We start from the raw sequence: 15,744 nt of genomic DNA on the forward strand, positions 1-15,744 counted from the left end.
TGATAGTCAACTCTAGATTAGTTGACGATCAACAGATAGTCAACTAAACTCTAAAGTTGCTTATCTGTTGATCATCAACTAATGCTTAATGTAAACTTTAGTGGACATCTTGACTCTCAACAGATTATCAACAGATAGTCGACATGACCTTGTTGACTTTCAACTGACAGATTGATTTTGGATAGTCGATTGTCAATTTTGAAGATGTTGACACAATATACAGATAGTAAGGTTGAATATTGGTTAATACGCTGTTGACATGCTACTAAATGTCAACTGATGACTTATAGAGTGTTAAATATGGACTATAAAAATGAAGTGTTACCGAAAACGATGAACTGGGTCGAAGGTTGAATACCAAAGCAAATGATTCCCTAACATGTACCAACGATTTGATTTTCAGATATTTCTGCTGATACCCAAAGAGGTGAATGGAATTGAATGTGTGTGCCACATGAAATAAAATAAAAACATTTTAAATATTATAAACAACAACTCTCTTGTCAGAAATAATGCATATACTCTGGATAATCAACAAAACACACAGTTTTTTGAGAGCGTGTTTCGTCATTTGCATCAACTAACCCTTTAAGTTCAGTCAGAGGTTAACAGGATGTTATAGTTTTAAAACAGCTCGCTCAGCAAATCTTTAAGTGTTAAATTGACAGTTTTATATATGTATTTTATACGTTTGTAGATGATCACAATACATTAAAGGACATGTTGTGCGTCAGGTGCCCATATACAAACGCTTAGCTGGTTTTATTAGGCCATTCGAGAAGCAACCCCTAAAGCGCTCTGAACGTGAGGGAGGTGGACTAAACCACGGTCCATAGTCACAGTCACGTTTGGAAGATACTGAGTAGTTTGATTTCACTTCATAATACCCTCAAATCAACTTTGGGGTTTCTTTTTTTGTTCAAAACTAGAATTATGGATTCTCTATTTGTTTTATTGGGAGAAAGTTAAGTAAGGGATAATGTGCAGCGACGCGGTCATTATGGGGAGAAGAACACCGACAGGCAGATCAGGAGCCCGACGCAAAGCATGTATACAGTTAAATCGACCGAACTTCTTTCTGCAGATGTAAGTGTCCTTAACAACGGTCAATAAGTCCTTGACAGCGGTCTGTCTGTTCTGGATTAACAACGTGTCACGTGTTCTGAATTGACCAATCAGAATAGAGTATCCAACTAAACCATGTAATAAAACTAAATATTTCAATGGTTGGTAAGAACAGGTTAAATAAATACAGCAAGTAACATCTCTTTACATGTACAAATTGTACAGATTGTACAGATTTTTTTCTCAATACCTAGACCTTCAGCGGGATATATCTTATCAGAAAAATGTTATTAACCGGACTGGGTTATTTGTATTGTTTGGTTATAGTAGGATTTAAAAACTGAAGCACCTCTCAATAAGACATGTTTGGGTAAAAATATACTTACTACACCAACTGGCTTCCTCCTTTACAACTGTGAGTCTAATTTATAGACCATATATTACATACTCTTCTTTAAATGTGGACCAGTGGCCTTTGAGTTGTTACTTAACGGGAACACGTGCTCCTATAGATCACATCATGCTGGGATGCACGCTGCCTTCGTCACAATTAGACCAGCAGTGTGTCAGATAACACCTGAGCTACGGCAGCCATCGACCGTCCTGAAATCTTCCATCAATAAAGTTTCTCTGAGCGCGAGGCCACCTGGCTGCACATTTAATCCAATCTGCTGCTATTTCAGTCCACTGTCGGGATCCAGCGAGGAACCGAGTGGAGGTGTGGTGTGTTGAATTCAACCAAACATCTCTGTGGATCTAGCTTTCTCTAAACAGGAGCTCGTGGTCATTTCAATCTAAAATAATAATCACTTGCCGTTTGCAAGTCCATGTCTTCCCGTACAAACAGACTCAAGTTTAGTTTCTTTCCTAGGGCCATATGTGCACTTAACGCTGCCAATATTCAAGGTATCATGTCTTCCGTGCAATATGAGGGGAATCGTGCAATTTAATGTACTATTTATTTATGTATATATTCCCTATCATGTCTATTTAAGTCCCATTTATTGTTTTTATATTGTCTTGTTGTTGCGCGTTGGCACCTTGAGTTCATATTGTAATTGTGTTGTACTTGTACGATGAAAAATTAAAGATCTTATCTTGTAGGGAAAAAGAAAAGTGATTTTATCCGGACGAGATTGTCTTATCTAAAATGTGATTAAAATCTCTATTTGAATCTTTGATATACGTACATAGTTATGTTGTCTGTTATTGTCCGGTCGCCGAATTGCTTTGTTCTCACAGAATAATGCATAATTCACAGAAAGCACTGGCTCCCCGTCAAATCCTGTATAGTACATTCATGACCTCACTCCTCTGTACCTCTCCGACCTCCTGCACATCAACACACCCATCCGCACTCTCAGGTCTTCTGCTTCCCTCCACCTCACTGCACCCCCCCTTCCGTTTAGCCACCATGGGGTCTCGAGCCTTCAGCCGCTCTGCACCCCGCCTCTGGAACTCCCTCCCACCTGACATCCGCAACACTGACTCTCTCCCCATTTTCAAAACACATCTATTCACACTCGCATATCCACCCTGATCGTTATCCATCACACATCCTCCGTTTGATTTATTTGATTGATTTATAAACTGCATTGTCTTGTTTATGTCTCTTATGCTGGTGTTATGTATTGTGTATCTTGTTTTGTATGTGTTTGTACGGCGACCTTGAGAGCCTTGAAAGGCACCTATATAAAATAAATGCATTATTATTATTATTATTATTAAAGCAGGTGGGACATTTGTCCATTTAGCAAAGACTTGAATAAAAGGTGTTTAAAAATGTTTTATGAAATATGTTAGAAGTCTTGAGACTGCATTGCATACTTGTCTACTAAAACTGTGACTTTCGCACTTTAATACTCTTTATTATTAATGAACAATTTGGTAAAATCGAATAAGAAAGTATATTGATGGCTTGAACCAGAAAAATACAACAACAAAGCACAGTTTATCACAAATCAAAGTTGTTATGTTATATTTTCCCTTTAAGAATTCCTTAATGGTTTCTGTAGGTTTAACAGATTAATCAAAAATCGTTTTATTTAGTTTCGACAATCCCTAAACAGTGTTTGTCATATCGTAATGGTAAACATAATACATGCCAATACAAATGAGCCATTGGTCTGTGCTGATTGTATGTACAAAAGGAAAAATACAATTTGAAAACAAGAAAAACACAAACAACAACAACAACGACTAAAGTAATCCCCTACGTTCACTGCCAGTGATCCTTATACACACGGATATATGCCAAATGTAACAAATCAATCACTTGCTTTTCATTCATAATCTAATGCACATGTGTCAAACTCAAGGCCCGGGGGCCAAATCAGGCCCTTAGTGGATTTCATTTCGGCCCGCAGGATAATTTCTAATTACTATTAGATCTGGCCCTCCGGTATATTGCACGCACACCTTCACTCCATCCTGAGGGTCTCCTCCGCTCAGAGCCTGACCCCAAACATTGATGAACTTGCACCCGAGATGAGATGCAAGTATCTGAACTAGCATCAGAGCAGCACACTGAGTTCAATGGATGTTTCCTTCTGCACTTTGTTTCTTGCGACAACAGGTTTGGTTTGTTCTTTGAGGGAAATAGTTTTGTTGAAGCTGTTGTTGGCCTGTGGGAAAATGTACTCATAAGAAATGACTCTGGAGAAGCCGCAGATAGAGCCATAAGAAATGAATGCAACTGATTATTTAATGTCTCATGTTGTTTTATAGGCAATAATTTAAGCTTAGTTAGTTCCAGGTTTAATATGTGCAATAAGTTCATTTCAATACGTTTTGCAATAAACATTGAACCAGTCCGGCCCTCGACTAGCACCCATTTTTAAATGTTGACCCCCTGTGTATTTGAGTCTGACGCCCCTGATCTAGTGTGACCAGTTTATGGACACATCTTCCAGTAAATGTCACAAAGCTGTGAACTGAGAAGTCTCTGCTCCATAGTTTCTCTCTTCACTGTACATGTTACATTTAAATATTCAGTTTAATATTTAATATTCCATCTGTCACATACTTATGTATATATAATACCTTGCTTTATATCTTGTTATTGTTAATTTCTCTATTCAACCTGTATATTTTCTAATTTTTTTTATTTCTTGTCTTTTAATTTTTTAGACTGCACTGTAACTTTTATCCATGTATTTTTTATTTTTGTTTATTTTATTAGCTTTTATTTTTAATGACTGATTTTAAATGCCATTTTATTAATGTCTTTTTTTTTTATGTAAAGCACTTTGAATTGCCTGTTGAAAAGTGCTATATAAATAAACTTGCCTTGCCTTGCCTTAATATTTAATATTCCATCTGTCACATACTTATGTATATATAATACCTTGCTTTATATCTTGTTATTGTTAATTTGTCTATTCAACCTGTATATTTTCTACTTTTTTTTATTTCTTGTCTTTTAATTTGTATTGTACAATGCCATGTCTTTTTACTGTATGCTGCTGCAACACACACATTTCCCAAATTGGGATCAATACAATCTCATCTCATCTGAACCCTCTCATCATGTGCTCTCATTGCATGGCGTCTCACCGTCAGCTGGTCGATGGGCTCCTGCAGCCAGAGGCGGATGAGCGTGGCCAGCGTGTAGTAGAGCAGCAGCAGCATGATGGGATTCACAAAGTGGAACCACTTACGCTCCGGGTGCACGATGAGCTTCCACGTGTAGGAGCAGTTGCTCTGGATAATGGGGGAGATGCCAAATACTCTGCAGAGACAGAAAGAGAAACACAGACAGACATATGAGGACTGGAGCCATTGCCAGGATTTGAGTTATAACAACTTTGAGTAAAAGGTGGCGAGAGACAACATTGTAATGACATGGAGATACAGTACAGAGACAAAGACGCTTCCTATTATCATCAAATGTCAATATAAACAGTACGTTTGACGTAAGGTAAGGATGTGATTTCTCATCGGGAAAATACAACTTTATTGCCAGAAAATATGAGTTGTAATAACTTAGTTTAATCAGTAAATCAACAGAAGATCAATCACTTTACTATGGATTCATTTTTTATTAATATATTAATCAATTACATTTAATTAATGTATTAATCAATCATAATTGTTCATGCAAAAAGGCTAAATATTGGATAATGTTTGGTTCTGCAAGGTAACATGATCTTGATCTAACATTATAATACATGTAAGATTTGTGAGGTTTGGACTTTTGGTTTGACAAAAACGATATTTCAATATGCAACAATTCACTGTAGGAGATTGTAAGGGTCATTTTGTTGGCCTTTTATTCTGATACCATAAAATAAAATCAATTAGTTGCAGTCAGGATTGTTTGTCTACCAAAGTTTGACTCTCTTTTCTAACTCATTAATTTTTTAGGGACTTTATATCTCACACAAAAAATACCTTTCATCCTTTAACTTAACATTTATTTATTAGACAACAATTAAGAAAATCTGATTGTCTTTCTTGAATTGCGTCGCCCAACAGCAAAGAGAGGAATACTCGTTCTTAAATCTTTTTGAAGCAGAGTTATTAATCAGTGGATTAAGACGGTTCTCAGCAACATAAGTGTATTGTTCGATTGATTACATTCAATTCGGCGTGTGAGGCCTTGGGTTCTCAGTCTTTCAAACAAATGATCGATCACAGAAACACAGCCAGCGTGGACGAGCTGACACAAAGGATTTTAGGAACTGCTGAGTCATGCTGTCCGTGCACAGAGGCCTATATATTAAACATTGTATTAACTTTAATCTGAGGAGTGTGATTAAAGGAATAATTATTTTTCATTGTTTTATTTTTCTGATAAATTATGGACACTTTCTCTTCTTCACGCCTTTAAATCTGAGATGGCAAACTGTGACTGGGTTAACCTTAAACTGATGTTGTAGTTATGCCAGGTTTATGTTAATCAGGGTCTATGCAGGAACCCTGAAGTCAGATGTAAGACCTTTTAAGACCTTTTTTAAGACCCTTTCCATACATCTTAAGACCTCATCGCCACTTTGAGTTTTAACCAGTTACCTTGGCGACACACTTTACCTCACATTGACTATATACAGTATTGATTGTTTTCTCCTTATCTTCCAACCATTTGGACGCAGACTTGCATTTCCCCATAACGATGTTGTTTAACAACCGGTGTAAACTGACCTCCGCGCGCTATCAAGCAGTGAGCGCGCGATGTCCTGTTCAGATGACGTCAGATCCAACGGGATGCCATAAATAAACTCCACAGAATCACACTACACACCTACGCAATGATTACATTCAGGCAGACTGTAGAACACAACCTCTCTGGACCATTTATATACTTACTGAAAACAAGCTACAAAGTGTAATACCTTGGAAGATGCCGTTTAATACTTTTTAATAGCCTTCATTTTCGCTAAAATTATTTATCAACTTTTAATACTTTTTAAGACCCCGAGGACACCCTGATAATACGTTTTTTTCTGCAGCACCTGTCCAAAGCAGTACATCTACACACTTTCAACATTCTCTGCAACATTTAGATTATTGTTTTTATTTACTATTTTAACATGTATATGGTTTACTTCATCTGCGTTACTGCATCATCTTGCACTATTTTATTGTATTTTAAATGTGTTTTATGTCTTATATATATTTACGTTGCATTGTTGGATGAGACTAAAGATTTTCCTTGCCATATCTGCACTGTAGCTATGACAGTAAAGCCTTTGAACCTTTGCTTTACTTGCAAGCCATAACTCCTGTCTGCTCCTCCATTATCTACACACTGACTACGGATAAGTACCTTATACTGTACAACCCCACTTCTGCTATTCTATTGATGACATTCCTGTCAGTAAGATTTCCTTCCACTCTCTAACCTTGGAATCTAATCGAAATGCACTGACGCTAGACTTCTGTTTGTACCACAAAGGATGCTATATGACTCACTCCTCTTCCTCTGAGCAAAACAAAGATCCTGTACTCCACAGGAAGTCTGCTGACGTGTCCCAGTGACAGCCACATAGATCTAGACCAGGGGTGTCCGAACGTTTTTCACCAAGGGCCACATACAGAAAAATATACGAAGGGCTGGGCCGCTCACTAGAGGTATATTGCCTCATAAGTTCAGTTATAAGTTAGCAAAATCAATCACATGTAGGTAAATGATGCTTCTGAGTGTTGGCAGCTCATCCCTTAAAACAGAAGCCTCAGATTGATGATAATAAGAGGGAAAATGAAGGGCGTATTTCAAACTGGTTATGTAAATAAGTCATTATATTTAAGAAGTACAATATAAGACAAGCACAAGTTTCATTTGTGGGCCGTATTCCATTATACTTTTTTAATTTGCTGAGGGCCGATTCAAAATGGTCCGCGGGCCGCATTTCAGGGGCGGTTCTATGGGGGGGGCAAGGGGGGCCAGTGCCCCAGTAACACTGACTTTGGACCCCCCTGTGGCCCCCATGAAAATGAAAAGTTTATGATTAAACAATTTATTGGCTGACGGAATAGGTGGAACTAACGTTATTTGTCATTCTGGTCGGACCCATTAGAGCACATGTGTCAAACTCAAGGCCCGGGGGCCAAATCAGGCCCTTGGTGGATTTAATTTTGGCCTATTAGATCTGGCCCGCCGGTATATTGCACGCACACCTTCACTTAATCCTGAGGATTTCCTCCGCTCAGAGCCTGACCCCAAACATTGATGAACTTGCACCCAAGATGAAATTCCAAGTATCCATAAGAAATTAATTCAACTGATTTTTTAATGTTTCATGTTGTTTTTATAGGCAATAATTTAAGCTTAGTTAGTTCCAGGTTTAATATGTGCAATAAGTTCATTTCAATAAGTTTTGCAATAAATATTGAACCAGTCCGGCCCTCGACGAGTACCGATTTTTTTATTTTGGCCCACTGTGTATTTGAGTTTGACAACCCTGCATTAGAGTGTAAAAAATGTAACTATAACTATCTGAAATAAATATGTGTACCAATAACAGTATTGCATTGTTTTCTTATGCGCAATTACTTAACACTGTCTTTGTCTTTTTCGTCCTGCATTTATTGTGCCCCTCTCAGAAAATAACTGGCCCCAGCTTGGCCCCCCCAGTCAAATTGGTCTAGAACCGCCACTGCCGCATTTGACCCCCGGGCCGTAGTTTGGACACCCCTGATCTAGACGCCTACTGAGTCTCTCTCTCTCTCTCTCTCTGTGCCATGTGGAGGAGTGGACGCACCCCTCTGACCCCATCACACTTCCTGACCGGTTTCTTGTTGCAGCTGGGAGGGAAAGCCCACTGGTCACATGACTGGGGACTTCCATTGTAAGGAGGAGAGGCAGGAAGTGGAGTGGAAGCCAGGCCTCTCAACAGCTTCACTCAACACCGGCCGCCGACAGCAAGGCCGAGTTACTGTCAACAAGCACAATTAGGGCGGCACTGAGGGGGCCTATTGTCCAATCGCAGCTCCACGTATTTACAACCAGAAGAGTTTCCCTCAGACTGTCTGAATCTATCTGGGAGCATTTTATGGATTAAATGGTAAACAAGGATTTGTCTTAAGCATCGGACAGCGTGGAAAAGTAACCTTTATTTATTTATACATTCATATTTGTGTTCTTTGTATATATATATATATATATATATATATATTACTATTATTATTTTCTTGTTTTATTATTATTTAAATTTGTATTTAATTATTATTATCGGTTTTATATATTTTTTTTTTAATTGTATTTCTTATTATTTGAATTTTTTTAATTGTAGTAATTATTATCATTACCATTATGTGCATGTCCTACATTACCTGTATTTACTTGGACTTAAGTTTAGTATGTATTTGCCTCACTATTTGTACCATTGTTGTCACAAACATGGTTTAGTGTTGTTGTTTTTTCTGTGTTGTTGTTGGTCTTTTTTAGTGTCTTTCAATGTGGATGCTCCATAAAAACAATGGTTAAAAAAGACTGAGGGTGGCAACAGGGAACAGGCAGGGTCAGAGGACAGTGGTGGGTAACTTCTTTCGTCAAAGTGGGCCTCGGTTTTCACACGGCGAGAGACAGACATACCTCAACGCTGCGGAAAGTCAACATGAACGCATGAGGGGAGACCTCAGAGGATGGGAAAGGTGGCGTGTAATGAGCAATCAAAGAAGATTAGATTCATGGTGTACTTCCTCAAATGTAGGACACACTAAACTGTTTAGTTAATGAAGCGATGTAGACGTTTAGGGTCTTAACTTTACTGATAATTCATTTTTCTTTTGTCATATTTACTCCATTAATGGTTCCCAACCTTCTGACCTCATGACCCTTTAACATGAAGTAATGTTCATCAGCGACTGAGTGTGATAACGGATTATGAGCTGCGTGTTTACCTTCTTTTTGTCAGGATTTTTAAAGGCCCTTAGAGGAAGTGACTTTCTAGCATTTTACTTTCCAGAATTTTAAAGTGCCATAAAGATTAAAATGTACATAATTTCTCACCTTGGGCACTTATCAGGGCAAACGGGTAATAATAAATAGCATTTTACAAGCTTTAACGACATTTCAGTCCCTGTAAAGGTCACATAGAGAATATTACGAGCTTTAAGTATCGTCAGAAGCCTGAAGAGGAAAGATATCCAGTATTTCATAACTTTTGAGAATCCTAAAAGCTCAAAAAGTAAATGTCACATTTTTAAAAGCCTTGAAGTGTAGTTTTTAGTATCTTTTTATATGGTGACCCCTTGATTTGAAACTAGTTTTAAATACTGCCGTCACTGTATAGAGGGCACGGCCTGCATGGTTTAAACAAACTATTAATGACTGTGCCGATGGTGTGAGAGGGGTCCTTTCATTCTAATGAGTTTCCTAACAAGACGTCCATCAATGCAGCAGTGTCTGTAATCACACCTTATCTGCCACCTGACCCAGGAGGAGGATGGCAGGCAGCGAGCTTTGTTCAAGGCAGCCTCAGCTAAACATAGCTGTAAATATCCTCGCTCCAGACACACGGGAGCACAGCTTTCAAATGAGAAACTGTGAGATCAATAAAACCCTGCAACACCAAGGGCAACGAGACAATAGCTACTCTGAGACAATAGCTACTCTGAGGGGCGAGTTCACCAAAGAATTGTGCAGCTATTGTGGCCGCTAAACGTGTGCAAATAAAACAAAAGTAACTAGTTGGAGGCATCGTCACTCTCCGCTCAAACTCCTTTACTTGGGATGCAGTGACAGGCCGAACAAGACAGTTGTCATAAATATAGGAACAAAGCTCCACTACTTGTCATTTCTGAAAATAGATCAGCTAGAAAAACTTAAAATACAGTTATTATATAATTGCATTGAAGTTACAGAGCAGCAACACAGTACATCTCATGTATGTACTGTTTCTTTATATTACATGCATGTGTTTAAGCTGTTTGCATCTGGTTGTATCTTTGTTTGGAAGTGATTTACTGTTTTACCTATTTGACAGTTCACCGAGAATAAGTACATATTATTGTTGTTGTCTCTTTGATAGCAGTTATGTCTTTGTCCTTTTTTACATTTTTGTATATTACATTTGACATCACTGAGTCATTTGATGCAGATTCAGAAGAAATGTAGATTAAATATTATCATGAACTACTTTTAACCATAATGTAACATTTAGAGGATTAATAAAGTGTTATGACTAATGTTGGCAATGTTTTGTTTAGTAAGATGTAAATGGGAACAGTATTAGTATTAATACGGACATATGATTTGAAATGATAAGAACTTGGTAGCATCTGTAAAAGCTGAATGATCCTCCTTTCAGATAATCTCTGTCTTGTTAATCATCCAGGGTGGTGGTCTTAATGTGTATTCCACATCCAGGGTGGTGGTCTTAATGTGTATTCCACATCCAGGGTGGTGGTCTTAATGTGTATTCCACATCCAGGGTGGTGGTCTTAAAGTGTATTCCACATCCAGGGTGGTGGTCTTAAAGTGTATTCCACACCCAGGTTGTCAGTCAGACAGAGTGAGCTTAGTGATGGAGGAACGTTCTGCTACAGAGTGTGTAGTCATCACAGCTGTGACTAACTGTGGCTGAACTCCAACCACAGCCTCGCCACAGACAGCTGATTGTCTCCATCTCATGCATAATAGAACATCCCTGGTTGAAGAGCCAACCGCTCTGCTGCTGATATTGATGCGCTGTGAGTAGGAGTTTGATATATCTGCCCTCCAGCTGGGTTTGCCTTTTTCTTTGCCTTCTTGTTTGTAAGAATACTAAATATTTATTATCGTTCAAACAAACTTGCCTCGGGCGTTATAAACACATTCGAGTCGAAGGAGCTCTGGCCGCTGTGCGCTGTCATGACATCGTTTTACTCTCACATTAGCACGGAGCATTAGTTTGAGCGTGTGCTGTTTCACTAAAGAGATATGTAGCGCGCGTTAAGTCCATATATTGCCATTTGTGTCTAAATCGAGCCAACGCTCACTGTTGTTGGGGGAAAGATAGAATTTAGCTTTTAAAATGTATGACTCATCCCTTTCTGTGGGCAGAACGGACGTCAAATGATCCACATCAAGATCTAATTAACAAAGTTCTAACAAATTAAAGTATTTTTTGATTCAAACAGATAGAAAAAAAGTATGTTTTTTAGTGCTAGGTTCAAAACGAATCTGGCACAAAGTTCAAGATTTAAAAACGTACACGGTCACATTGTCTGCGGGGATGGACTCCTGGAAGAACTGGAACTGGTAGAGGTAGAGGACGATGATGTGTCCGGCGCTGAAGATGGCCATGAGGACGCACATGCAGCTGAAGATGAGCGTGTCGAAGGTCCGGCAGAGAGACCACCAGGTGCAGAGGAAGAGGAAGATGAAGAAGTAAACAGCCGAAGTCAACGAGGGCAGCATGATACCTGCGAATAGACACATATCAGAAGCCTGATCAGGATGATTGTTATCGCTCAGCATCTGTTATAAATACATCACAGCGCTTCAATGGTCTCGGAGGTAAATTGTTGAATTTGAAATCTTTTTATTTATTTATTTATATATATAGCACATTTAAAACAACCTTCAGCTGACCAAAGTGCTGTACAGGCAATAACTACAATATTAAATAACACAATGGGAGTACAATAATAAAACAATAATTAAAAACATAATATAAAGCACAATAACTAGAAACATATAAAAAAAAAAAAACACATACAAATATAAAAATGTAATGTTCAACTGGTATTCAAAAAGATTAGAAAGATTGTGACTTAAATGCTGACGTCATTTCCTCGACCCACAGCGCGTACACCTCACATGTAGTTCAGAAGACAGTTTAAGCAATGTAATGGGAAGATACTGTTACTGTTTGACCTAGCCAACACAAGATGGGGTTCTCGACTTGGAAATAAAATAAGAAACCTTTTCTCTCCAGACAGCAGTTTGAGACAGTACTCCACGCCTTCGTCACCACTCGGCTGGACTACTGTAACTCTCTCTACATAGGGGTCAGTGGGTCCTCCCTCGCCCGTCTGCAGCTGGTGCAAAATGTTGCTTTTAAATTGTCTATTATTTTTACTTGTACTTGTTTTATGGCGTGTGAGCTGTGCTGTGTAACTTTGTGTATGTTTTTGTTTATTTGACTGTACAACACTTTGGTCTGGAGGTTTAAAGTGCTGTATAAATAAAGCTGTATTGCATACTGTATTCTTCTCAAAATTGCATTTGTATTTTTTATAATTCCTTCAATCCTGTTTTTTTTTTTATCCTCAAAACTCTTAAAATTATTTAAACAAAAAAGCATTCTTCTTATTCTAAATAAAACAACTTTGACATATTATAGACTTATGGAACGTGTAAGGTCACACATTGGGTTATTTGACACAGGTCTGGGAACCACCCCTAAAGAAGTGATTTGTGTTTCATAGCACCGCTGATGAGAGCAAACAAGCATTTGTAATTCTTAACTACAGTCTGCAAATCAAACCTGCACAAACAAAAATGGAAGCACACTTTGTGAATGTGATAATGTCATCTTCATTTCTTAAATATTCCAATTGTAATGCTGTAAAGTAAAGACACAGATGCACTCTTCCTCATCACCTGTCATGCCCAGCAGGATGGTGACCACCACCTTCCCTGCAGTCGTGATCAGGTTCCCGATAATATCCTTCACTTTGGACGCCACCTCCGCTACGTGCCGCAGGATCTTCCTCTTGGTGCTCTCCTTTGCTTCCTCCTCCTCTTCCTCCTCTTCCTCCTCCTCCAGATCCTCATCCTCTTCATCCTCCTCGGCCTCGTACCCCGCCTCGTAGTCTTCTTCCAGCAGGATGTTGTCTTCCAGGCTCAGCTTCTCCTCTTCTTCCTTTTAGGGGATGGGATTATAAAGTGACATTTCAGTATATGAGTGATGGGTGGTGCTGCTGGAAGTCAGAGCTCTCCATGGTGCTGAAAACTGTTTCCTACAGGAAGCACTTCTAGAACAATCCCTGTGCATACTAGGGCTGTCCCGAATACCATTTTTCAGGCTCCGGATATTCGGTAGTAATCAGCAGCAAATATTCGAATATTGGGTTGTTGCTTTGGAAACAACGTGACGGAGATTAACGGAGAAAAGTAATATGTACATATTAAAACGGAGAAAGTTAAGTGTTAGCCCCCCCCGAACAAGCTCTTACGTTGATATTGGAGATTTCAATAAATTCAATTTGAAGAAAAAAAACGGGGGAAAAAACAAACAAAACGAATTTCCGAATAACGAAATTGAAACCCGAATAGTACTCCAACGCAGGGCCGGCCCTCGGCATAGGCAGTATAGGCGAATGCTAAGGGCGCATAAACCCATAGGGGGCGCCGAAAATTAAAAAAAAAAAAAAGTTAGAAATAAAAAAAAAAAACATTTATTTTTTTATTTCATAACACAATTTCCCGATTTTGGATCAACAAAGTACATCTTATTATCTTATACTAACAGAACTACGCCTATATTGCGTACAGCACCCATAAACTATGGCACACCCCCCCCCCCCCAAAATCAAGTTGAACTGCCCCAGCCCCAGTAAAAACCAGAGGTTTATGTGAAATTGTTCTTTTTTTTAAATAATGGTTTTAGTGTGCAATTATAGGTTTTAATTTTGTATTTGTATTCATTTAAAATAAATCAAACTCCCAAAAAACGTACACAGCTTCTGTGTGCTTTTATTAACAATTGGAATTTACTGTGTAAGCGGCCGCAGGGGGAGAGCTTTAGAGAGCTCTCTCCTGAAAGACTGAGAGGCTCTGATAACCTCAGCTCAGTGAGGTAAAGGCACACCTTTATATGATCATTATAGTTATAAAAAAATAAGAGAACAGGTGAAAAACAGGTATAAAATACTGACAGTACAAAAAAGTTGTTATTAATAAACAAGAATACAGTTTGAAAGGGGAGTGATTTGTAAAATATCCATAAAGAAAAAGAAAATCTGCTTACAGTTCTGTTTCATCTGGGTGTTGAGAGATGTTTCCATAGATCTCCTAATGTTGCTCTCAAAGTGCACCAGGTTGATGCTTTTAACTTCAATATAAAAAAAAAAAGTCTTCCCGGGGGTGCATGCCCCCGGACCCCCCTAGAGGAGCCCCCCCCCCACTTAAATCATGTTCAAATGGATAGGAAACTAAATACAGTTGCACACATCTTGTGTCAATATCTTTGTTTTTGTGGTCATGCCACAACCATGCACGTGCGAATCATAGTGATTGTCTGCATTTGGGGGGGGGGGGGGGGGCGTCAGCTAAAATCTTGCCTAGGGCGGCAAATTGGTCAGGGCCGGCCCTGCTCCAACGAACGAATATTCGGATATTCGGGTACAGCCCTAGTGCATACTCCAGTTGAGCTTATTTAAATCCATATGTGGCTGCTTGAGACATCTTTATTGACCCACAGCAGATGTTTTCCTCTGTGGGCTTGAGATACTGAGTCACTTCTTCCTTGGCGACTCCATCCAACCAACTATGTGTCGCTCTTTTCCTAAAGTCTCAATAAAAAAGGGACATAATAACAAGTGAGCCATTGATCGGGCTTCATAGAGGACTGACGCACTACACTAAGAGAGTAGCAGGTGGTCCAAAGCCTGTTTTGAGTCAAACAACAACTTCAGCTCAGATGGATTTAAAAACCCGAACACAACGCGAGCGCTCGAGATGAATTCCTGGTGTTTCTCAGTAATGGGGAGCGCGGCCATCTGTGCCAGTGTGACGACGAGAAGGTGAATGTGGATTTAATTAACACCGAGTCATAAAGAGAACGGAAGACTTGCCACGCGATGGGGGCTTTATTTCAAGTCATCAACACTCGCTATTCAAACTCCTGTTCTGTTTAAGAAGCTCAACGTGGAAGCTACGTATCAAGCGGGAGTACGTTGGCCACTTCACTAAGTAAACAACTCTGATCAGTTATGTACAACACGAGCATTGTGTTATTTACAATATCTTGTTTGTTATTCCTTGATATTAAAGTTGTACATTTAGGAGAAATATTGTCATGACACCACACGTATCACTTCACTGCCACGCACACACTTAGTAAGGATCTGCAACACGATGGAACATGTCATTATCCCACATCCATAGATTGTGTTGATGCACAGAGACATCATCACAATTTACCTCATCTAAATCAGTACGTTCTTTTCTTCTCAATAGTCTAAATTCCCAAAAAGTCTCGTCAGTATTTTCTTATTACTAGTATTGTAAAGTAGGCTATGTTCTGA

General features: G+C 38.9%; 1 protein-coding gene across 1 annotated transcript in view; it reads right to left on the reverse strand.

Annotated features, from left to right (window-relative positions):
- Positions 1–15,744, reverse strand: part of LOC117462090 (piezo-type mechanosensitive ion channel component 2) — a 141,324-nt gene that overhangs the window by 92,985 nt on the left and 32,595 nt on the right. Inside the window, exons 6-8 of the mRNA XM_034104157.2 lie at positions 13,097–13,358; positions 11,703–11,913; positions 4,621–4,795 (exon numbers count right to left, since the gene is read on the reverse strand). Of these exons, the coding sequence (XP_033960048.1) occupies positions 4,621–4,795; positions 11,703–11,913; positions 13,097–13,358 (648 nt within the window). The remainder of the gene's footprint in view (positions 1–4,620; positions 4,796–11,702; positions 11,914–13,096; positions 13,359–15,744) is intronic.

Source organism: Pseudochaenichthys georgianus, chromosome 17 (assembly GCF_902827115.2).
Source record: "Pseudochaenichthys georgianus chromosome 17, fPseGeo1.2, whole genome shotgun sequence".
NCBI lineage: Eukaryota > Metazoa > Chordata > Actinopteri > Perciformes > Channichthyidae > Pseudochaenichthys > Pseudochaenichthys georgianus.